The sequence below is a fragment of the Silurus aristotelis genome (assembly GCF_946808225.1).
Source record: "Silurus aristotelis genome assembly, chromosome: 21".
In the NCBI taxonomy this organism is placed as follows: domain Eukaryota; kingdom Metazoa; phylum Chordata; class Actinopteri; order Siluriformes; family Siluridae; genus Silurus; species Silurus aristotelis.
This window is the reverse complement of record NC_139594.1, coordinates 17,293,357-17,316,926: the sequence shown is the minus strand read 5'-3', so window position 1 is coordinate 17,316,926 and position 23,570 is coordinate 17,293,357. Positions and strand designations below refer to the sequence as shown.

The window sequence follows — 23,570 nt, the reverse complement described above, 5'->3', positions numbered from 1 at the left end:
ACACTTTGAGAGCATAAGAACCCTAAGTTTGTCTTTGTTTTATCTCTGATATCAGTTCTCATTTGCACCTTTGCTGGTTATTATTGACCTGTCAGACATTTTCTCATTTGCGTAAGTGTTAAGTGTCATGTGACAACATAACTCATACATTTTACGCCTCACATTTCTCATTACCCTGAGCCCAACTTTGTAGTTTTGACTTTATTTCATATGCATAAACATAAGCTTATGACTATACTTTGTATAATTTAAATATTTCTACTCTGTTGGTTTTGACCAATGCAATTGACACTGACAGAGATTTCTGGATCGTCCACAAGACTTACTTACTTTATGCCCTTACTCATTACACCTTTTTCCCGTTTATATGTCATTACTTTTATTCTGCAGAGAAAGCAAGGTTGTACACGAATAAAAATTGATTTTTTTTTTACTTCTATAGTTGCTGCCTGACTTTGTACCTCTCAGTTACTTTGCTGGCACCACAGGATAATTACCTCACAGGAAGTTCTCTGATCTGCACTAATCAAAATACATCCCTGTGTCAATAAACAAAAGGAGGCATTTGGCTCTGATGATAGTTCATACTGTAGTGATCAGTCCCCCCCCCCCTCCTGCTTCAGAAACTCACAACTACTGTCCCATGGGTGTGTCTGGGTTTGTGTCTTATCTCTTCTTGTGTTAACCCTCTATGGAAAAAGCTCAAATAGATTAAAAAAGTTTTCAGCCTAATCTTCATACAGCTCCTTGCATGAGTATTTCCATCAGACTCCACCCTCCATATGCACTTTATAGTCCATTCAAGTGGCTTTCATTTGAACTTTAACCTTTTTACATGGATCTTGCTTTTAAAATGTACTATTTTTGAAAATATTTAGCACTATGAAGTAAGACCTTATCACCGTAATCAGGAAAAGTGCATTTCAGATTTCGTTAAATTATTCCGATGAAGCTTTGCACACCCTCAGGATCCTCTCAGCCATTCCACACCATACAACAATAAAACAGATCATTCTGAAAACCTATTATATAACCCCAGTTCCATAAAACTTTATAAAATGTAAATAAAAACAGAATGCAATGAATGTCTTTGTCTTTTCTGGGACAAAGCTCATCGAGGCAAAGGGAAAAACTGTTCTGAATCAAAATGTGAAATGTTTTTGTCACCTCCTTCAGACTAAAGAGGAGAGGGACCATCTAGCTTGTTATCAGCACTCAGTTTAAAAGTCTGCATCTCTAATGGTATGGGAGTGCATTAGTGGCTATGGAATAGGCAGCTTTCATAATGGCAATGGCACCAACAATGCTTAACGGTATTTACAGGTTTTAGGGCAGCATATACTTCCATATATAAAGACAAAGTCTTTTTTAGAAAAGGCCTTAAATATTTTAGGAAGACAATGCTAAACCGCGTACTGCATCTATTACAGCATTAATCTTCATAGTAGAGGAGTCCGGGTGCTGAACTGGCCTGTCTACAGTCCAGACCTTTCACCAATTGAAAACATTTGGCACAATTTTTTAATGAATGAAAAAATACAAAAAAGAAGACCCAGGACTGTTGAGCAGCTAGTATCCTGTATCAGACACAAATGGGACAACTCCAAAAACTCCAGCAACTGGTGTTCTCAGTTCTTAGTGTATACAGACTGTTGACAAAAGGAGATGCAACACAGTAGTAAACATGGCCTTGTCCCAACGTTTTTTGAAAATCACTGCATACATGCAGCCTTTTGCATGTTTGGTACTGGTGACTTAATTGTGATTATGTGCTTATCTAAGCAACATTTTCCATAAACTGATGCTGAGGGGAAAAAATATAAACAATTTGCAATAAAATAATGTAAATAATTTTTCATAGTATATTGATTTCCCTCCCAACATCTACTTTATGGCCTACTTTGCATATCATGTCATTTAATCCCAATGAAGGTGATGTTGATGAAAACTCTGTTGGTAGCTTCCACTTTATTCTCTCTTTTTATTTTTCTTTGCTGCTATCTCTCCAACACACAAGGAAAATAAACACACCTCCGATTGGATTTGTTGCTGTGTGTATTATATGGAGCCTGTAGCTGATAAAGCTGCTTCCTTTCAGGAAACTAAAAGCCCCACACTAACTTTTTCCCACCACAGTTTAGTTTCGTTGTTCTCTCAGCACTTTCCCGCTTCTGTTTTGGGCGGAGTTACGAACCTGCTCCCTTTCTCACTGCCAAACACACACACTTACTCACAGAAAATTACACACACACACACACACACACACACACACACACACACACTAACTCATACTTCAGAGTACCACGGACGGAGAAGTAGAAGGGCATGACCAAGAGACGAGACACCACCATTCTGACAGCTCTGAAACCTCCAGCTTAAAAAAAACACCTGATTGAGACACTGAATCTACTCTCCTGTTTGAGAGTGTGTCCTGTGGCATATCTGTGTCTGTGTGTGAGCGCAATGGGCAGCACAACGTGGGACTGTGGGCTGAAGTATCTCTTCTCTCTTCCTCCGGCTCTGCAGCAGGGTGGTGTGTGTGGACTGAGATCCCCAGACGAGTTTTCACGCCTGGAGATGGTGCAGAGGCTGGCTAAGGATGGCTGTCGCTTCCTCCAGAACCAGAACTACAGACTACCCGAACGTCCCACACAGGTCAGTGGCGGTCTCTTGTTGTCGCGCTCTATTTCTATTATTTGTCTCCTAACTTTTTCCTCATGCTTGCTGTGGTGGTACTAGTGGCTCCATCAGATTGCTGCAAGAGTGTAGACATGTGTGCGTGTGTCGTGTTTGGCCAGACAGAGTTACTAATTAACTGCTCTGATGATTCAACTAATAGACATGTGATACTACATAGTGAGGTTCCCCCATTGTATTCACTTGTAATTTAATTTATTTGTTTGTTTGATTGGTTTGGTTTATGACCAGTTTTTCATTTTTTGTCATACAATTTCAGGTTAATTGATCTTTGTTTGGTTAGTAATAAATTAACTTCTTACTTATTTTAATCTCTGTTTTTAGTGGTACCAAATTTACATCAACTTATGCTATAGTGATTAATGTGTCACTTGAGCAGTATTGAGATTAAAAGAAGAGTTGGATGATATAGTTTGTTCCAAGTTTAATTTCTATAGTACTGAAGATATCCTACAATGGTTGCTGAAATGCAAGGGTGTACTCACTTTTGTGAGATACTATATATGTGTTTCCTTTCCAAACTGTGACCACAAAACTGGAGGCTCTTAATTGTACAGGACGTCTTTAGATGCGCTAAAAAAAATCTTTTGCATTCACTTGAACTTGGAAACCCAAACCTGTTCCAGCATGGTAATGCCTCTGTGCACAAAGTGAGCTCCTCTGAGATCTGGTTTACATGCTTTGGAGAGGAAGATCTTGAGTGGTCTGCTTTAGAGCTCTGATCTCATCCCTACTGAACACCTTTGGGATGAGTTGGAACGCTGACTGCACCCCAGGTCTCCTCACCTACATCAGCATATCCATAAGCACACTCCAAAATCTAGAGGAACATCTTCCCAGAAGATTGGAGGGAATTATAAGAGCAAATTGGAGCTAAATGTGAAATGCAATGTTTAAAAATCACATACCAAAATTATGACCAGGTGACCCAATACTAGTGGAAATATATATTGTGTGTGTGTGTATACATATATATAAATAATTTTTTTTTAATTTTTTTTTTTATAGTCAATGTGCAGGTTGTATAGCAGTATGGATGTACTCTTCTCTAAAAAATAACTCAACTGACAACCATTATTGTCAAAATAACTGGCCACAAAAGTGAACATTTTAAACCCAAGTGTCAATATTTTGTATGAGCATCATTGTTATCCAGCACTGCCTTACTTATCTGCATGGAATTTACCAGAGCTGCACAGGTTGTTGCTGGGATTCTCTTCCACACCACCATAATTACATCACAGACCTGCTAGAGGTGGGACACATGCCGTGTCTCCATCTTCTGCTTGTGGATCCCCACCGGTGCTCAATAGGGTTCAGGTCTGAAGACATACTTGACCACTCCATCACCTTCAGCTTCAGCTTTTTAGCATGGCAATTGTCATCTTGGTGGTGTTTGTGTTTCCCCACCAGGGCTTCGCCACACTTGCTGGACACCATCTGAGCCATAGAAGTTTATCTTAGTCTCATCAGACCACAGGACATGGCATCTTTGTGGAGAGCAACAATTCTAATGCTCAAATCCTCAGAGTCTTTACCTAGAGGTGCATGTTGAACATCCAGTGGTCAGTATGAGAGAATGGGACTCAAAGCACCAAATTATAACTGCTCTAATATAAGATACACAAATCTGTATGGTCCTGACAAGGAGAAAAATCATAAACATGATGAATAGGACATGTGGCTTTGCCTGGTTACACCACATACACACACACATATATATACACGGTGGAACCCACTTATCTCGACCTCGGGTAACTCGCCAACCCTATTAAGTCGATGTTTTTGAAGAGGAACCGGCAAATTCTCGCTTTGTCTTAGCATTTTTTAATCGGTTATGTTGATTTTTTTTATGTCACCGAACCCTAATAGAGCACAAGGGGGGGGGGCAAATTTGCCACTTAACGTCAGTTATGTCAGGAATCCCCCTGCCATGCCCCCTTTGGCGGCGGCATTCCCCGAAGCACCCTGCTTCTTCTCCCGTGCGCTCCTCACAGTCATGCTGCTCACACACACCTGACTCTCATTCACTCACTCATCCTATCTCCTATTTAAGCCCCTCACCTCCACACACTCGCGGTCCGTTATTGTTTGTGCATGATCATATGTGTTGGTTCATGGCGGTCTGTGTAATCACGTATACGTATCCCGCTACGTACCCTTCTTCTCGGACTCCGCATTCTCTCAACGGCCCCCCGGATTAACCCGATCCTGCTCTTTTCCATGTTCACGCTGTCTGCACCACGTTTATCCGTTGCTGCCCAGCGCTGCGCTTTCCATAGTGCGGATCCGTGGATTCTTTACACGAACTGTCTCTGCTTTCACAGAACTTGGTGGACCGCGCTCCCGGAGCGCACCACTGGATATTACTGCTTCGCTACAAGTATTGCTGGATTATCTCCTGAGTATTCTCAATAAACTTTGTTTGCGTTTACTTCCTTATCCGCATTACAGGTTACCTCGATCCGCATGACCAATCAAACAAATCTCGGCAATGCTGTTGTGTAAAAAAACCTCCAAAAACACGTGCATGCACATTCTCATTTATTAACGCACATCATGTACACAAAGAAATTTTAAGCATGTTAATATATTGCGACCATATTGGTTTTCGTTTATCTCGATCATCGGTTATCGCAACGCTTTTTGGCGTCCCCTAGGCCCGGCATGGGCCAAAAAAACCAGCGGATGATCCGCTGTGGCAACCCCTAATCTGAGAAGCCGAAAGAAAGTTTATCTGAATTTCAGAAAAGTATTAGCTTTTGGCGAGAATTGTTTACTTTAACTTTACTTTACATTTCAAAGAGTCAAATATTTATTTTTTATTCAACTATATTTTGCAAAATCAGATGTCCTTTTTAATTTATAAGTGAATAAAAACTTAAATGGTCAAAGATTTCTTTGGTTTTTCTGGTATTGATTGCCACTTGGCGATATCTACTTTGCACACACATACAGTTCAGGGTCAGTTTACCAGCAAGCAGAAACTTTTGAGGGGAATAAATGATGAAAAAAAACTAAAAAGGAAAAAATCTAATCAATATTGCCATGATAAATCATAGTACTTTGGATTATAAAGTACATTTAAAGGCAAATACTTTATTACTTTTACTCAAGTAAAAGTTAAAAATGAGCACTTTAACTCGTTATATTTTACTGAGTGTATCTCTACTTTAACTCAAGTACATGGTTTGTGTAATTCATCAGACACTAAATATATGTGACTAATATGCCATTTTCAATAAATAAAAAAAGTGTTTAATGTTAATTTGTTGTAGTATGAGATAAATGCATGCTTCAGGATGGGTTGTTTTTTTGGAGTATTATTTTTCGAGGGAGTGGTGGCTCAATAGCTAAGGTTCCCGTTTAGGAGGTCGTGGGTTCAAGCTTTAGCACTGCCAAGCTGCCACTGTTTGGTGGCCTTTAACCCTTTCTGCTTCAGCTGTATCTGTTTGGCTGGTCCTACATTCTGACCCTGGCTTCCAAACAACCTGAAGAGTTTCACTATGCTGTAGTTTATATGTGACAAGTGAACTATTCGTCTCTATTTTGCTCTGCAAGCTTTTTATTTATTACATAGAGCAGACACACAGTAACAGTGTTAATTATCTATCTATCTATCTATCTATCTATCTATCTATCTATCTATCTATCTATCTATCTATCTATCTATCTATCTATCTATCTATCTATCTATCTATCTATCTATCTATCTATCTATTTATTTATATTTATTTATTTATTTATTTATTTAAACTCCATCCATAGTTATTGTGGCCCAAATATGCCCATCATTTTAGACTCTTTGTTCAGGTATCAGATGTTCCCAGATGTTTAGTAGATTAGTAAATGGCCCGAAGTGGCAGGTGGAGCTGTGAAGGAGAGGTAATTTACATGCTGTCATTATGGTGGAATAGATGAACCACATTGCATCATGTGGAAAGCGCTGAATAACCGTATGGGAAATAACATGATAGATGTTTTGCACTTTTTTGTGCAGATGTAGAGCTGTTTTTTAATATATAGTGTATTTGTTGGAAATATAATGCGGATCCCGTTCCCAAAGGTGCAAAGAGTAGCTGAAACTCATGCTTGAGTAAAAGTAGAGATACCGTACTGCAAACCCTTGAAACCAATTCCAATATGACTTTAGTATCAGTCTTAGAGTATCTGATTTGAACAGTTGATTTGTGATTTGTTTTATTTCCTAAAATCCAAATCAAATTGTACACCTCAACACTGCATTAACACTGCAAGATCAACACAACAGCCACTTCAACATGCTAGAATAAAACCAAGATCAAACAAGTCCATGTAGTAAAGTTATGTTTCAAAAAGGGATCTTCAATTAACAAATCAAGTTACAGTATAAAGTCAAAGTTGCTTATATTTTTGATACTCAGTAAAACTAAAAAAAATGCCAGAAAATTACTTAAGTACAGTAACGAACTACATTTACTCAAATACTTTACACCACTGGCTTTGTAGTCTGTATTCACTGTATTCCATGTTCTGTATGTAGTATTATATAATCAGCATATTCAGAATTTAGGATATTTAATATTGTATTAAGTGTATAGTATATTAAATAATCAGTGTATTTCATAGTCAGTATTTTTAGTGTAGAGTATACTTGGTATACTCAAGATATTTAAGATTCAGTACACACACATCCACAACATAATTTTTGCTTCTCTTCTCTTCTCTTCTCTTCTCTTCTTCTCTTCTCTTCTCTTCTTTTCTCTTCTCTTCTCTTCTCCTCTTGTTTCTCTAATTGTCACCTTTTTTCTCCTCATTTATATACTTTTTCTTTATATCTCCTTCTCTCTTCTTTTCCTCTCCTTACAATTCATCTTAAATTTTTCCTCTATTGCACTACTCCTTTCTTTTCCCCCCCTCTCCTCTTCTTTTTCACTTCCTATTTCATCTCCAATTCTCTCCTTTCTTATCCTCTCTCTAATACAGAGTATTCATTGTATTAAGTATATAGTGTATTTTGTATTCAGCTTGCTTGTATTTAGTATTAAGTGTATGCAGTACCTTCAGGATTACGTATACACACACATATCGACAACATGCTTTTTGTTGTTGTGCAAAAATCCCACTAAGTAATATAAAACTTGTCTTGTTTCTTTTCCATCATGTTAGCTGGTGCTGTACACAGCCTTTCCTGTTATAATACATATGTGGTGACCTGGAAAACCCTTCACATGGTGACATTTGGATGTTCAGTACTCAGTGTTCAAAGTTGTAGCACACAGACACTGAGAACGGTCTCACAATAGCCACGGCTCGGTCTCTCCCTTCCTGCCATTGACTCGTGCCGTCATCAGTGGTGACAGAGACGTCACTGAAAGGGTGAGAGAGCCGATCTGATTACTGTTTGCCTCACACTTTTTTCCCCTCCCACTGCTAAATGCTTGCTTCTGCACTAATCTGCTGCTGTCACATTGCCTGTGCATCATACAAAGCTTTTTTCCTTTCTCAGGCAAAAGCCTTGAAAGCTGTGTGAAAGGAGATAAAGTGACGAACGTCACACAGGCACGAGCCTCTTTCAGGTTGCTTAGATCATTTCTGCTGCGGTCTGAAACGTATTTTACGTATCCCTGTCCCTGACTTCTGCTCATATGGACACAATATCTAAAAGGATATAAAGGTTCGATTTCCTGTGGCGGAAGCAATCAGAATAATCAGAACAGGATGCACATCTCGTTACTTAACAAGACTTCCGAATAAATTTCATTAAAAGGTATAGTTGAGTTTTTGCTGGAGCATCAATGGTGATATATATAGCAGTCTAGACTGTTACACAATGTAGCAATGGAAATCAAGGTCACTAGGCAACCAGTCGGTGTAAGGATGAGCTGTCTCGAAAAGCATCACTTAAAATAGCAAGGGACGAGTTGTGTTACGATTTAAAAAATAGGCAGATCTCAAAATAATTTAGAGACCGAGCTCGTGGCTTTGAGAAACATGCACTGCATTTATTGCAAAGATGACATCATCAAATGCAGTTGCTTTTATCTAGATTGACTTAAAATTCCATGTAGTCCTGATTTACGATGGAGAGGTGTTCCGATGACCCTATCGTAACTTAAAAAAATATCGTGTTGAAACTTGGCCTAGTGTACCACAGTCTTAAAGAATGGAACTCAGTATAGGGTAGTTCACTGTCATTTGATCATTTAAGGCATAACACAATGACATTATAACATTATGACCGGTAAAGTGAATATCACTAATTATCTTTTTATCATAGTACCTGTTAGTGGGTGGATATATAAGGCAGCAAATAAAAATTTTGTTCTTAAAGCTGATGTGTTACAATTAGGGGTGTAACGGTACACGTATTCGTACATAAATTATTCGGTTCGGTGCACATGTTTACCGAATACAATCCTTCATACGAGCGGAACATGGTTAAAATCTGAGTTCCCTCAGGAACGTATTAAGTGGCGGACACTGTGACTACTCACTCCGTACCAGAAATAAGTTTTGTTTTGAGCATGCATCAAAACGCTAAAGAATCCATAGCGCTAGCGTTAGGCTTTAATTAGGAAATAGCTAACGCCTAATTCTAGCGCTATGGATTCTTTAGCATTTTATGTCCAGCTTCAGGATTTTGCTTGAAATGCTGTTAATGCTCTGCAGGTCAGAACTGTTTTGGCAGCTAAATTTGGACCAACACAATATTATTCAGGTCATAATGTTATTCCTGATTGGTATAATTTAGCAAAACAGATCAATTTACAGTATTGTAATGTATAAACTATACAATATATATGTATGTGTATGGATGAGGCTAATAGCAATTGAGGATGGGTTCCTTTTTGGAGTCTGATTCCTCTCAAGGTTTCTTTTTCATACTATCTAAAGTAGTTTTTGTTTTATAATTCTCATGTTTTGTAAAGCTGTTTTGAGACAAATGAAACTTGAACAATGATTAAATGTTACATTGGCCTCACCCTTTTCCACATATTTCAGTGCAAAGACTCTGGTGAATAGTTAAAGTGAGGAAATGCCATCCTTCCCAAATGGAGAGCATGGTCATTTTGGCCTTCTTGGTTGAACACATGGCAGGGGCATTTTTGGCAATTGAACCTCCTAAAGGCAGGACCAACACTTTTCTGTTAAGTCATTTACGAATAAAGACTATTATGACTCTTGGAATAAAGACTATGACTCTTATGTTAGAAAAGTTAGGTTCCTACTTAAAATGAAAGTGATCTGTGTTTATAAAATAGTCCCTTTCCATAACAATCGTGCAACAAGTCAAGTCAAGTCAAGAAGTTTTTATGGTCATTTCAACCCTATGTAGCTGACACAGTACACGGTGAAATTTCTCCAGAACCCTGGTGCTACATAAAACAACATAAAACAACATAAAGCTAACAGAGCTAAGGACTAAAGTAAGTTGTCCATGCCACATAAAGTGCATCGTGTGCAAACAGTGCAAGACAAATACACAAAACAAAAAATAGCGCCACCACTAAACCTACAGTGTTTGTACAGGATTGTCAGAGATTCGGGGAGCTGGGATTGCCAAGCCATTAATACAGTCTTACTTAGTGCAGCTTTAATGCAATTAGCTGAGATAATTAATAAGATTTAGTCTTCGCTCCCTTCCTGACTAAGAAAACTCTGCAGCTCTGGTAAATTGATTATTTCCCCAATTATGCTGAGGGGATTTCCTGTGGTCTGCACAATATGTGATTCTGCACATAGAATGTATTATTAGCCATGAAACAGGCCTCAAGCTGATTTTTGTCCGTATTTTGAGCCGGTTGTGCTGTGATGGTGATTGGATGTTGTTTTGTTGATTGTTAATTTTTGGTTTGAAATGTATTAGGAAGTGTGGAAAGGTGGGGAGGGGTCCAGCTCCAGCTGCATACACACCCCGACATGAATACGGATGCCCTCTTGCACTAACACACAGTTTCCAGGTTGCTTGGTGTTCAGGAACACAGGAAAAGAAATACAGAGTGCTTCCTGCAGGCTTTCCATGCATTCCTCCTCTCCCTTCCTTTATGGTCTGTAGCTTACGTCATTTTCTTTCTCACACACACTTGTGATAGATCTTGTGAATTTATTTGATTGTTACGTAGAAAAAAAACGAAATAGTTTAGCAAAAAAAACATTCTTGGTGTATTCATAAAGCTGAAACTAACCTAAAACAACATGGAAGAGAAATGAGAGCAGACCTCTGGGTGTTTCTCTGAGGCTTCAGATATATTGATGAAGAGGGAGAAGAGAGACAGTTTGGATACCATCTCGGCTCTGTCTTTTATTAGGTTTTTACCAAGGAATAATAGCACTCAGGTGCAGCATGTGCTCTGAGACGTTATCTGAGGTCGGGGCATGGGTTGGGTGGTTGCCCTGTAACTGTATGCCGTTATACAAGACCAAACAGAGGCACTGTAGAAATGGAAATAAAGGTTTTATGTAACTTTAGTGCACTGAATTGTGAACAGTGTAAGGCAGTAATCTGATTGGCACTTCGAACAGCTATACACCAGTTTATGACAGGAAAACGTAAATCTTTGTAACAATACACAGTATTTCATTTCTGGGCAAGACAATAGACCAAGTGTAGCAAAATGACCAAATATAAAACAATTAATTATTGGTGAGAAAATGAGCAAGAATGAAACTTCTCAGACTTTCCTGTATTTTTATTTGCTCTTTCACATTTGCTGTACTGTTTGCGGGAGAAGCTCAAAACTGGGAAATGTACTTCTATAGTCGAATCAAAGCGAATATCATGATAATGGTTAAAATATATTGTCTATTTCATCACCAGTTTGGGTTTACACATCCCCCCCCCCCCCCCAAAAAAAACATCAGCTCTTTGAAGCTTCACAATGGATGGAACCTCTTCTGTCTGTACAAGAAATCAGAAGGAAAACACTCTACTATACCACACCATTAAAACATCATATGCCTGAAATCTTGGGCTTGGCTCATATTCTTCATGTCCAGGAGTGTACGTGAAATCAAAACGGTGCTGAAACCAGGAGTATGAATCCAATTTGTGATGCCATTTGTAGTCAGGAGTCAAGGCAGATTTGCTTGCTGTCTGGAAGGGAGGGATTACATACGCTCTGTCTCCTGTCAATTACACCATTCTCAGGCTTTTGTGAGTGCGTATATACGAGCAGGGTTTTTAATGAGCACCTAATCAAAAATAAGAATTCACATTTTTGTACAGGATTTAAAGTAAAACAAGTGTGCTTGTTGAGGAAAATAACTGTGTGTGAATCAAACGTAGCATTTTGCAACAATAGCATGTCCCAATGGGTATTATTACTGACAGGATTTGCCTATAAATATACAGTTATTATAGTTATGGTGTTCTATATTTATTAGTAGATGCGCTATATTTTTATTATTTAGAAAGTGACTCGTAATTTGTGACCAATATTTGATATGTAGATTGATTTCCCTTCGCTAAACCGTTTCTCGAGCGCGTTCTCTCAGCACTGCTGCTACGTGAATCACAACACTACGGAGACCGAGGCGTGTTCTGAGAGTCACCTAGAATACAGATTAACATGGCAGAGGTAGAGCTGCATCTTCCTGGAGACTGAATAGGAAAAAAATGCTTTTAAATTGGTTTTATTTTTTTATTTTTTTCTTGTTTTTTTTTTTATTTTTTGCTCTACAAAGGTGTATTTGTAAAAGGGCTTTATCTCCCTGCAGATGAAACCCTTTCACTATCAGGTGCATCTATCAAACTTTTTCCCACCAGCCTCTGGAGATTTGTATGTCAGTTTAAATGTTTTCATTGCCTTACATAATTGCACTACAAACGAACACATAGACGTACACACACACACTTGATGGACAGAGATAGAGGTGTTTTTTTTCCGCCATGATTTGAAAAGGGATGGGACAAATTATAGGTTACATAACTCCAGAAACCCGAGGCTTCAGCAGCTCACCAGCTGATGGCCTTTGACCATGACTGAGGATAGAGGTCGTGTGGAAGTCAAAGGTGAAGCAATGTCTACTGTCGGAGTCTGGTTGTTCTAGAGGTTTCCGTCCTGCGGGTGTTTAAGTTTCCTGTGGTGTTCATGTCAGATCATCCTTCAGTGCGCACTGGAGAGAAAAAAATAGCTCCTGATTGAACACACACTTCCACAAGCCAGTGGTGCCTGGCAGCAAGGTCACACTCAGACCCAGAGACTTTAACACAGCCCGTGTGTGTGTGTGTGTGTGTGTGTGTGTGTGTGTGTGTGTGTGTGTGTGTGTGTGTGTGTGTGTGTGTGTGAGTCTCAGTGTCTATATGTTTATGTATTTCTCTGTAAGTTTGCATCTGTTAGTTCGTGTGTGTTTCAGAGTGTGTGTATCTGGGTGTGTCCATGTGTTTGTGTTCAAGTGTCTGTATGTTTGTTTGCATCTGTCTCTGTGTCTGTGTGTTCATATCAGTGTGTGTCTGTTTGTGTGTATGTGTCTATATGTGTGTCTGTGTTTGTGTGTTTGCATATGTGTGTGTCTGTGTTTGTGTGTGTTTTGTGTCTACTGTATGTGAGTTGTGTGTGTGTGTGTGTCTGTGTTTGTGTGTGTCGGAGTGTATGTGTCTGGGTTTGTGTTCGAGTGTGGGATTGTGTGTTTGAGTGTGTGTGTCTGCGTGTGTATGTTTGGAACTTCAGTGTGTGTAGAGCAGAGAGCAAGACGGCAGCTGCAGTGCTGCACAGAATGTGAGCAGGTTGTTACCTGTCTGACTCTGCCCACTCCTTCTGACCACTCCTACCTGCTCACCTGCCAGCTGCTCACAAATGAATGACTCATTCATGAGAGGGCACGTGGTGCTGGCCAGGTGTTTCATGGTCCACACACACACACACACACACACACACACACACACACACACACACACACACACACACACACACACACACAGGTTGTCATGCAATTGTCAATTCCTAATGTTATACATTGCCATGACTCAGAATTTGTCACTTAATAGTCTTCTTCATCATGTATCAGAAACGTGTGTGTGTGTGTGTGTGTGTGTGTGTGCATTAGTGCGTAGGCCTTTGTAAGCACACGTGTGTACTTCATAGTATTTTATGTTATCTTCTTAAGATCTCTCTCTCTCTCTCTCTCTCTCTCTCTCTCTCTCTCTCTCTCTCTCTCTCTCTCTCTCTCTCTCTCTCTCTCTCTGTCTATCTTCTTCTATCTCTCTCCATCTCTATTTTCCCTTTATCTCTATTTCTCTCTCTCTCTCTCTCTCTCTCTCTCTCTCTCTCTCTCTCTCTCTCTCTCTCTCTCTCTCACACTCACACACACACACACACACACACATATACAAACACACACACACACACACACACACACACACACACAAACACACACGCATGTATACATAAAACTCACGGGGTTTGGTAGTGTGTCTCTCAGGAATAGCCAATCAGTTGGAAGCTCTGTAAGAATGCCCCACTGTGTGTCCTGTTGGTCTTGGATAATGAGGACATTGAGGAACAAACATGATGCGTGTGGAGTTCAATTGAGCTTCCTGTGTAATGTAAAATATCCAGATGTAAGTGTGTGTGTGTGTGTGTGTGTGTGTGTGTGTGTGTGTGTGTGTGTGTGTGTGTGTGTGTTTGTGTGTGTGTGTAAAGAAAACTCTGAACTGCTCTTTGCACTTTCATTTGTCCCCAAGCATATGTTTGACTTTTACCACATCTTTCCTTTTCGGGCTTGGAAATGTGTAACATCTCCGTTACACATCTGGCCAGCTGCCAAGTAAGAGAAAGAGCATATTTTTACCCTCAGTAGTAAACAAAAACATTCTCTCTCTCTCTCTCTCTCTCTCTCTCTCTCTCTCTCTCTCTCTCTCTCTCTCTCGCTCTCTCTCTCTCTCTATCTCTCTTTCTGCACATGCACATCCTCTCTTTCTTACAGACATACACACAAACACACACACACACACACACACACACACACACACACACATACATACATATACATAGAGATAAAAGAGTATGAGGTGTATTTCGAGGCATGTGCAGTCATGCATTTCCTCTCTGTCGTCTCCAGACAGCAGTGTGTTTTCATGCAGAACATCAGTATCTGCTCCAGTGTTGAACGAGTCTTTACCGTTTACTGCAGTACCTCCCTGCGCATCTGTGTAGACTTCTGGTCAGAAAGGTTGTGAGTTCAAATCTAAGCACCACCAAGCCGCCACTGCTGGGCCCCTGAGCAAGGCCCTTTACCCTCAACTGCTCGAGGTGTATAAATGAGATGAGGATAAGGACGTCTGTCAAATGCCGTAAATGTAAAGAACTGAGGTGTTGAAAGCGTCAGAAAGGTATGCAACAGTTGAAGGTGGAACTGCATGGAGTACTACCAAACTTTGCAGCTCGCAATGTCAAGATGATGTTTCAGGAAAAAAAGTTCAAGTGAAAGAGCCTCAGTGGATGGAATAACTGAACGGATTTATTTATTATTTAACAAATCTTCAGGCTTTATTTTTCTCTCTATTAATCTATAGTATCTCTCTCTTTCTACTAAAAATACTACATACAGCCATTATTATCAAACTAGCTGGCAACAAAAGTGAGTACACCCTAAGTGATAACAGCTGTACATGGTGTCAACATGCAAAGCCACATATCCTATTCATCATGTTCATGTTTTTGTCTGCTTGACAGGACCACACAAATTTGTATTAGAGCAGTTACAATGTGATTCTTTTGAGTACAATTCTCTCATACTGATCACTGGATGTTCAACATGCACCTCATGGCAAAGAACTCTGAGGATTTGAGCCTTAGAATTGTTGCTCTCCACAAAGATGGCAGAGGCTATAAGAAGACCAGTAACACTCTAAAACTGAGTTACAGTACAGTGGTCAGGGTCATACAGAGGTTTCAAGACGGGTTCCACTCGGAACAGACCTCGCAAGGGTCCATCAAATAAGTTGAGTATGAGTCCTCATGCTGTGCCTCATGTGCAGAAGCTTCTTAAAAAACAGACTCATGAGTGCTGCAGCATTGCTTTATAGGTTGCAGAAGTGGAAGGTCCACTTGGAAGTGCTCAGACCAAACGCCCCACACTGCAACAAGTCGGTTTTTAGGCCGTCTTCCCAGAAAGAGCCTCTTCTGAAGCTGGCTCACAGGAAAGACTACAAACAGTTTGCTGAAGAACAACCTGTCCAAGAGCATGAATTACTGGAACCATGTCTTGTAATAAAGATAAACTTGTTTGGCTCAGATAGTGTCCTATGTGGTGACACCCCGTTGAGGAGGACCAAGAAAATTGTCTTACCTACAGTCTTACCTACAGTCAAGCATGGTGGTGGTGGTAGCATCATGGTCTAAAGCTGCATGAGTGCTTCTGGTACTGGGGTGCTGCAGTTAACTGAGGAAAACATGGATTCCAACATGTACTGTGACATTCTGAAGCAGAACATGATGCCCTCTCTTCAGAAACTGGGCCGAAAGGTGGTTTTCCAACATAATAACGACTCCAAACACACCGCCATGATGACAACTGCCTTGCTGAGGAAGCTGAAGGTCAAGGTTCTGGAGTGGCCGAGTATATATCCCGACCTGAACCCTGTTGAGCACCTGTGGGGATCCTCAGGTGGTAGGTGGAGAAGCGTCATGTCTAACATCCAGCAGCTCCTTGATGTCATTATGGAGGAGTGGAAGAGGATCCAACAACAACCTGTGCAGCTCTGGTGAATGCCATGCCCTGGAGGATTAAGGCTGTGCTAATAAAGAATGAAGCTCACACAGGATATTGACACTTTGGATACAGTTTTGACATGTTCACGTAGGGTGTACTCACTTTTGTTGGGGTAGGTAATAGCTTAGTGGTTAAAGTGTCAGACTTTTGAAGCTGAAGGTCATGAACTCAGACCCACACCAAGCTGCCTCTTTAGGGCCCCTGAGCAAAGCCCTTAACCCCATATCTGCTCAGTTCTTTGGGTGAGATAAATGTAAGTAGCTCTGGATAATGCTGTTAATGTCATCATACATTTGATTGGTATTTAAAATCAAATACCAATGCTGTATTGAACATGAACAATCCCGGCGTGTGAGAATGCAGGGAATGTGTTTGGGAACGGGTTAGCACATGTATAAGCCTGTGTGTGTGTCTGTGTGTGTCAGGCGCAGGGCGAAGGAGCGGTGCGGGTGTGTTTGAAGGAGAGGGGTCAAGATGTGCTCGTGCTCCAGAAAGTGGCGTCTGACCGAGCATCGCCTCAAACAGCAGGAGGAGTCAAAGAGGATGATGGCGATAGAAGGTGAGCGACTCACTCTTCTCTTGTTTTCTCTTTATCTTTCTTTGCTTCTATTTGTCTATCTCAGCATTTCAGCTTCTTTGGTCTCCTCCTCCTTCAATCACCATCACTCACGTTTCTCCTCCTTCCAATCACCAGTCATTCCCTGTCCTCCTCCTCCTCTTCCTCCCACCCTCCCTCTCTTCCTCCCTCATTCATTAACATAAACTCAGCCTGCAGAGCTCGCCAGTGCAGTGGCCTCTGATAGACTAAGACTGTGCGTTTGAGAGGCAGAAAACGAGAATGTCTTCTGGATGAGCCAAATTGTGTGTCTTTAGACTTGAGGCTTAGCATAGGTCTTGTGTGTGAATGTGTGCTGGAAATTTGATTTGCGCACTGTAGGGAGTGTCTGCTGTGTGTGTGTGTGTGTGTGTGTGTGTGTGTGTGTGTGAGGTTCAGCAAGACTGGGCCAGAGCTGCTGGAGCAGAGCAGTGTGTGCCTGGAGCTCGGCTGGCGCTCAGGGCGAGCCGCTGATATTCCCTCTGGAGCATGACGCCGTGACCCAGAGCTTCAAAGAGATGCGAAACCACAAGCCGGTGACGCTCGTGCAACAGGAAGAGGTTGAGGAAGATGACGAAGATGAAGGATCAGAGTCAGAGTGTAGCAGCTCTAATGCGGAGTTGAAAACTTTTGACATTTCTCGTTTTCGCTATATCGATGACGACGGTGAAGACGACGTGTTTAGCAACAGGGACAGAAGCAGCAGCCTGAACTCGATCTGCTCCACCGAGGACGATTACCCATCTGATTCCTCATGCTCTGCTCTGTCTGACAGGTACGTGGTGGTGTCCGGGACGCCCCATAAGATTCTGGAACACCTGCTGAGTGACTTGAGGCTGGACGAACACCAGGGGGCGACAGAGAGCAAAGAGTCTGGTGAGTGGACTGCAGCTTGTTCCATTAAAAAGTTCTGTAGTAGGGGTTGACCGATTAATCAGGTCAGATTTTTGTAATTGTTGAATTAATTGGCGTCGACCGCCAATTGTGCTTCAAATTAGGTTGATTATTAGGCAGGCGCATCTAACAAATTGTGCCTGTACGTTCTGCGCTTGTGTGAGAAAACAAAACTCCCCCAGACTAAAGCATTAGTCTGCATTCTGCATCTGAACAAGAAAACTGAAAAGCTAGAACTGTGAATATATAAAGCTAGAACTGTGAATATATAAACCTGCCACCATCATTACTAGCGGATTTGTGTAGCTTTTTTTTGTCATGTCTGCTAAGTTGCAGTAAGACAACAAGTGGCTGTGCGTTCTCTCTTTACTCCGTCGTTGTTTGCTTTTGTCAGTTCCATTTCTTTCCTCATGTGCTTATTCGTTAAACTGAATAGCTAATCGGAGTTCTCTTTCCTGCCGACAAGCCCCGCCTCCGATTCGATATGCTTAATTGGCCGAAAAACAGCGACGCTGTTCAACTTTAGCCAACAGTGCGGAAAACACCAAACAAACTAAAGGCGACCGACACTAAAAAATCACTTGTGGCCGACTGGCAGCTTGGTGTATCTCAGGCTTTAAGTTCTTATCTAAGTATTTCCCCTCATAAAGAGGGAAATATTGACCAAAAAAATTAGTTACCATCAGCTGCCATTTTTTCTAAATATTGGCATTGTCATTGGCCCGAGAAAAACCCACATTGATCGACCTCTATTCTGGAGAAATCACAGAAATCACTTTTTAGTTTTAGATAGTTAACAGTTGTTTAAAGGTTTAAAATTATCGCATATGATAAAGTTTCAGAGACGACTGATATTAATATCTAAGCGCTTTCTGCATTTTCACTTTGAAACGGACCAAATGCTTCCTCATTGAGCGTCCTCATTCTGACTCGCTGTTTTGACTTTGCATTGGTTATTAGCTTCGGATCCTACAAAGCATCTGTGAGCATTAATATGAATGTGTGAATAACTCAGTACTTCCTGACCAATCAGAATGGAGTATTTACCTGCACCGTGGTATACGTCAGAGATGCAATAAGAATGATCTTGTTTGTAAAAATTCAAAGATAACTTCATTTTATATTGACTTTGAGATACTTTGAGAAATGTATAAAGGATAAAGTGTCAGAACCTCACAGACTGGTGGCATATTCAAAAGAATTTCGACCAAAAAAAGTTAAAATGGTACAAATATAGGTTTGAAATCCTGTCATTTTCAATTTTTTATATAAAAAAAATAGTTGAACCTCGTTATACCTCTGATTCTTCAATATCTCAGACAAGACCACGCCCACTCTTTACACAACATAGATAAATGCAAATAATTCTTTATTCAAACAGAAAAGAATCTTACATATTCAATCGTTTCTCTTTTAGTTACTTGCATGATGAATGGAAAGAGGATGGCTTCTCTACACCAGGGACACTTTTTGGTGTACACTCTGGATTTCTTTGCTTCACGTAGCGTAATGGCTGATGCTGATACCGATACCGATAGTCTTTAAAACTGGCCACGCCCACTCACATAGGACACTCCTACTGCAGATATAAGAGAACAGACCAGAGTTATGGGATCTGATGTAAATAAACAGGAGACACAAAACATTTGCACTCTTACCCATTTAGCAGGAACTTGTAGGAGCCCACTTACAGAGTAAGGAGAAAAGGGGGGGGGGGGGGGGGGGGAGAATTACGAAAGTAAAAAAAAAAGGGGGGGTGTTATGAAGTCAGACATTTAAGTGGAGGTCACACAATTATACAGGAATGTAATTGCAAGTCAGAACTGATGTGTTCAGCATTGCACAGCTGTCAGTCTGGAACACTGTGGTGTTTAAATCCTCAGGCAGGGGTAAGGTTAGGGGGGAGGGGGAGCGTTTCGGTTAGGGGTATGGTTATGGGTAAGGTTAAGGGTTGTGGTAGGGTTAGGGGAAGAGGTAAGGGTACAGTTTGGGGTAGGTTTAAGGTCAGGGGTTTGTTATAAACTAGTCTCAGCTGCTTTTTGTGTTCTGTTATGTAATAACGTGAGAAAATGAAAGCAGCGCTGTGAGAAAAAGGCCCCGAAGGATGGGATGTTCTACATCTACTTCTATAAAGAGCGATAGACAGTAAAGAAGGCTGGAGTGTGTTTGTTTAATTGTTGTGTTTGACACACCCATACACTTACTCTGCTTGGGTATACAAAATTTTTCTCCTTTATAATGAATAAAGAAAAAATATAATGGCAGAAATTCTCTCTCTCTCTCACACACACACACACACACACACACACACACACACTGGTGGGTATAGATGCAGTGGGTGGGGTGATGTGCTGTTGAAACCGGGGCTGTGTCGAGGCAGGAGTGGGGGCTGAGGGACGTTTATTCAGCCAGCTTAAAAGCAACACTATTCTCTTTAATATGTCAAGGTGAAGCTGCTATTGTGTTATGAAATGTCACTGTATTCTATAACCACACACACACACACACACACACACACACACACACACACACACACACACACACACACACACACACACACACACACACACAGAGTACAGAGAATAGAATGAAATGTCACATTAAGGGGCTGATTATTTTTAACATTATCTAAAGTAATCTTGTGAATGCATGACTGTGTGATTGTGAATGTGTAATTGGGAATGTGTGTAAATATACATGACTGCATGAATGTGAATGTAAGACTGTGTGTGAATGTGTGACTGTAAATGTGTGACTGTATGAATGTGTGATTGTATAATTGTGTGACTGTGTGAAGGAATGTGTAACTGTGTGTGGATGCATGAATGTGTGACAATGTGAATGTGTGACTGTATGAACGTGAATGTGTGACTGTATGAATATGTGACTGTGACTGACTGTGTGACTGTGTGAATGCATGACTGTATGGATGTAAATGTGTGACTTTGAATGATTGTATGAATGTGTGACAATGTGTGACTGTGTAAATGCATAACTGTATGGATGTGAATGTGTGATTGTGTGGAATGTGTGAATGTGTGACTGTATGGATGTCAATGTGTGACTGTGTGTGAATGTGTGACTGAATGTGTAACTGTGAGTGACTGTGTGAATGTGCATGAATATGACGGACTGTATTAATGTAAATTGTGAATTTGCATGAATATGCGATTGTGAATGTGTGGATGGATGTTGAATAGATGGATGGATATTTAAATGCATTCAATAAATTCATTATTTGATGTGTGTATGATGAAATAAATGCATGAAAGGACAAATATGAGTGAATGAATGAATACATGATTTAATTGGATGGATGGATGGATAGATGGATAATTAAATTAAAAATAGTAAATTCTGCATTACAAAATAGAGGATCTCTCTCTCTCGCTCTCTCTCTCTCTCGCTCTCTCTCTCTCTTTGGGTCAGAGCTGAGGCAGGTCTCTGCTGGATGTCTCATAGGAACATGCTGTGTCAGCACAGTGAAGATGTATGATAAAGATGAAAATGAAAATTCATCACTAGGGAACAAAGGAGGCGTGTGTGTGAGAGAGAGAAAGAGAGAAAAAGAAAAGAGAGAGAGATCAATCTTTCATCCATTCTCTTGTTTTGTTTATGCCGAGAATGAATAAAAAAAAACAACTATTATTCGGATAGAAGGTGCTTCATCACCATATTCCTAAAGCCCACTGGATTATCTTCTGCATCCCAGAAACCTCGTTACTCTCAGTGCAACAGGGGACGATGGTCAGACTTTCTAAAAAATAATAATAATAATAATCTGGAACCCATCCTTTCATTTCTAGAGAGCAGAGGGATTTGTGTGAGAGGATGGAGTGTGTCCTCTGACTGACCTTTTATTTCTTATAGTTCTAAAACTTTGTTACTGCATTTATACATATTAAATAATAACGTTTTTTTTTTTACATCCTTCATTATTACTTTTGTGGTGGGTTGAACCCTTATAACGGTCTCATGAGAGTTTTGATTAGGAAAACAACAATAATAGACGATATAGATGGTATATATTCTAAGCAAATAAAGTTAAACAGGGAAAATATTAAAATTTCTTTACCTATATAAAATTTTATATATTGTATAAATAATGATAATTAATGATTTAAGTATTTGCACCCAGAGACCCAAAGAAGTTTAATTGAATATTGATTGATGTTTTATACTGAAGCTTATGGTTTATTAAGTTTTTATGAATGATTGAGTAAATGGAATTAACTATTAGATGCATGGCTTATTAATCTGGAATGAATATATGAAAAAAACAAATGTATGAGTGAGTGGATGAATGAATACCTGATAAAATTGGATGGATGGATGGATGGATAAACATATACACAATAAGATGCATGATTATATGGATTCATTGCTAGCAAAAGGATGGCTGGATAAAGGTAATTGGATAGACCAATAGATGGATGGATGAATGAATCCATTCAACAAAAAAAAACCAAAAAAGTTTAATTGACTATAATTAACTAACAAATTTTAAATAAACAGTAAATGATTTCTGTTACAGTGATGATGATGTTTTATACCATAACTTGTGGTTTATTTAAGTTTGCATGGAAGGATGGATGGAAGGATGGAAGGAAGGAAGGAAGGAAGGAAGGAAGGAAGGAAGGATGGATGGATGGATGGATGGATGGATGGATGGAAGGATGGAAGGAAGGAAGGAAGGAAGGAAGGAAGGAAGGAAGGAAGGAAGGAAGGAAGGAAGGAAGGAAGGAAGGAAGGAAGGAAGGAAGGAAGGAAGGAAGGAAGGAAGGAAGGAAGGAAGGAAGGAAGGAAGGAAAAATTAATAGATGTATAAATGAATGGATAATTTAATAAGGTACTTATTAGAAGGATGATTAGTCCATGTGGAATGGATGTATGAAAAGACAAATATATGAGTGAATGTGTGAATGAATGAATGTATGAACACATGATTTAATTGTATGCACGGACAGAAGGATGGATGGGTGGATCAATGGATGGATGGACGGAGAAGCATATAGACAGATACACAATAAGATGCATGAATCGATGGGGTCATTGTTAGCAAAATGATGGCTAGATGAAGATAATTGGATAGATGGATGGATGGATGGATGAATGGCTGGATGTATGACTCATCTATGTGGTATAGAGTATATAAGGGAAAATGTCTGAGTGAATAAATTATTAAATAGGTAAATGGATGGATGAATGGATACTTCAATGGGTTATTAGTTTGTTGAAATGGCAGATGATTGGATCACTGGGTGGATGAATGATGGATGGAGGGATACTGCAAAGGGGTTATTAAATGATTAAAGAGGCAGATAATTGGGTGGAAATTGCAGTACTTATGATTCGTAATGAAAGATACAGGGTATATATATATATATATATATATATATATATATATATATTATATATATATATATATATATATATATATATATATATATATATTCACAGCCTGCTCAGTGTGAATAGTGCAGTGTCATGTTAGAGCTGATGTTCAGAATGGAGCATGTAAGCTCTTCAGTTTACTTCAGCACTGTCCTGGGAGTTACAGGGGGTATTTTAGGGGTATTAAGATGAAGAATCTCTCTGGCTAATGAGCACAGCACTTAAAAAATAATAATTTTTAATGTTACAATCGTTTTTTTTTTTTTTTGTGACTGAAAATCTGTGAAAACTGTAT

General features: G+C 39.9%; 1 protein-coding gene across 2 annotated transcripts in view; it reads left to right on the top strand.

Moving 5' to 3' along the window:
- The window catches only part of rapgef5a (Rap guanine nucleotide exchange factor (GEF) 5a), a 93,219-nt gene that overhangs the window by 49,495 nt on the left and 20,154 nt on the right, over positions 1-23,570 (top strand). For both annotated transcript variants that reach the window (XM_083523582.1, XM_083523583.1), the window contains exons 9-11: positions 2,527-2,655; positions 16,818-16,951; positions 17,763-17,863. In XM_083523582.1, coding sequence (XP_083379708.1) covers positions 2,527-2,655; positions 16,818-16,951; positions 17,763-17,863 — 364 coding nt within the window. The remainder of the gene's footprint in view (positions 1-2,526; positions 2,656-16,817; positions 16,952-17,762; positions 17,864-23,570) is intronic.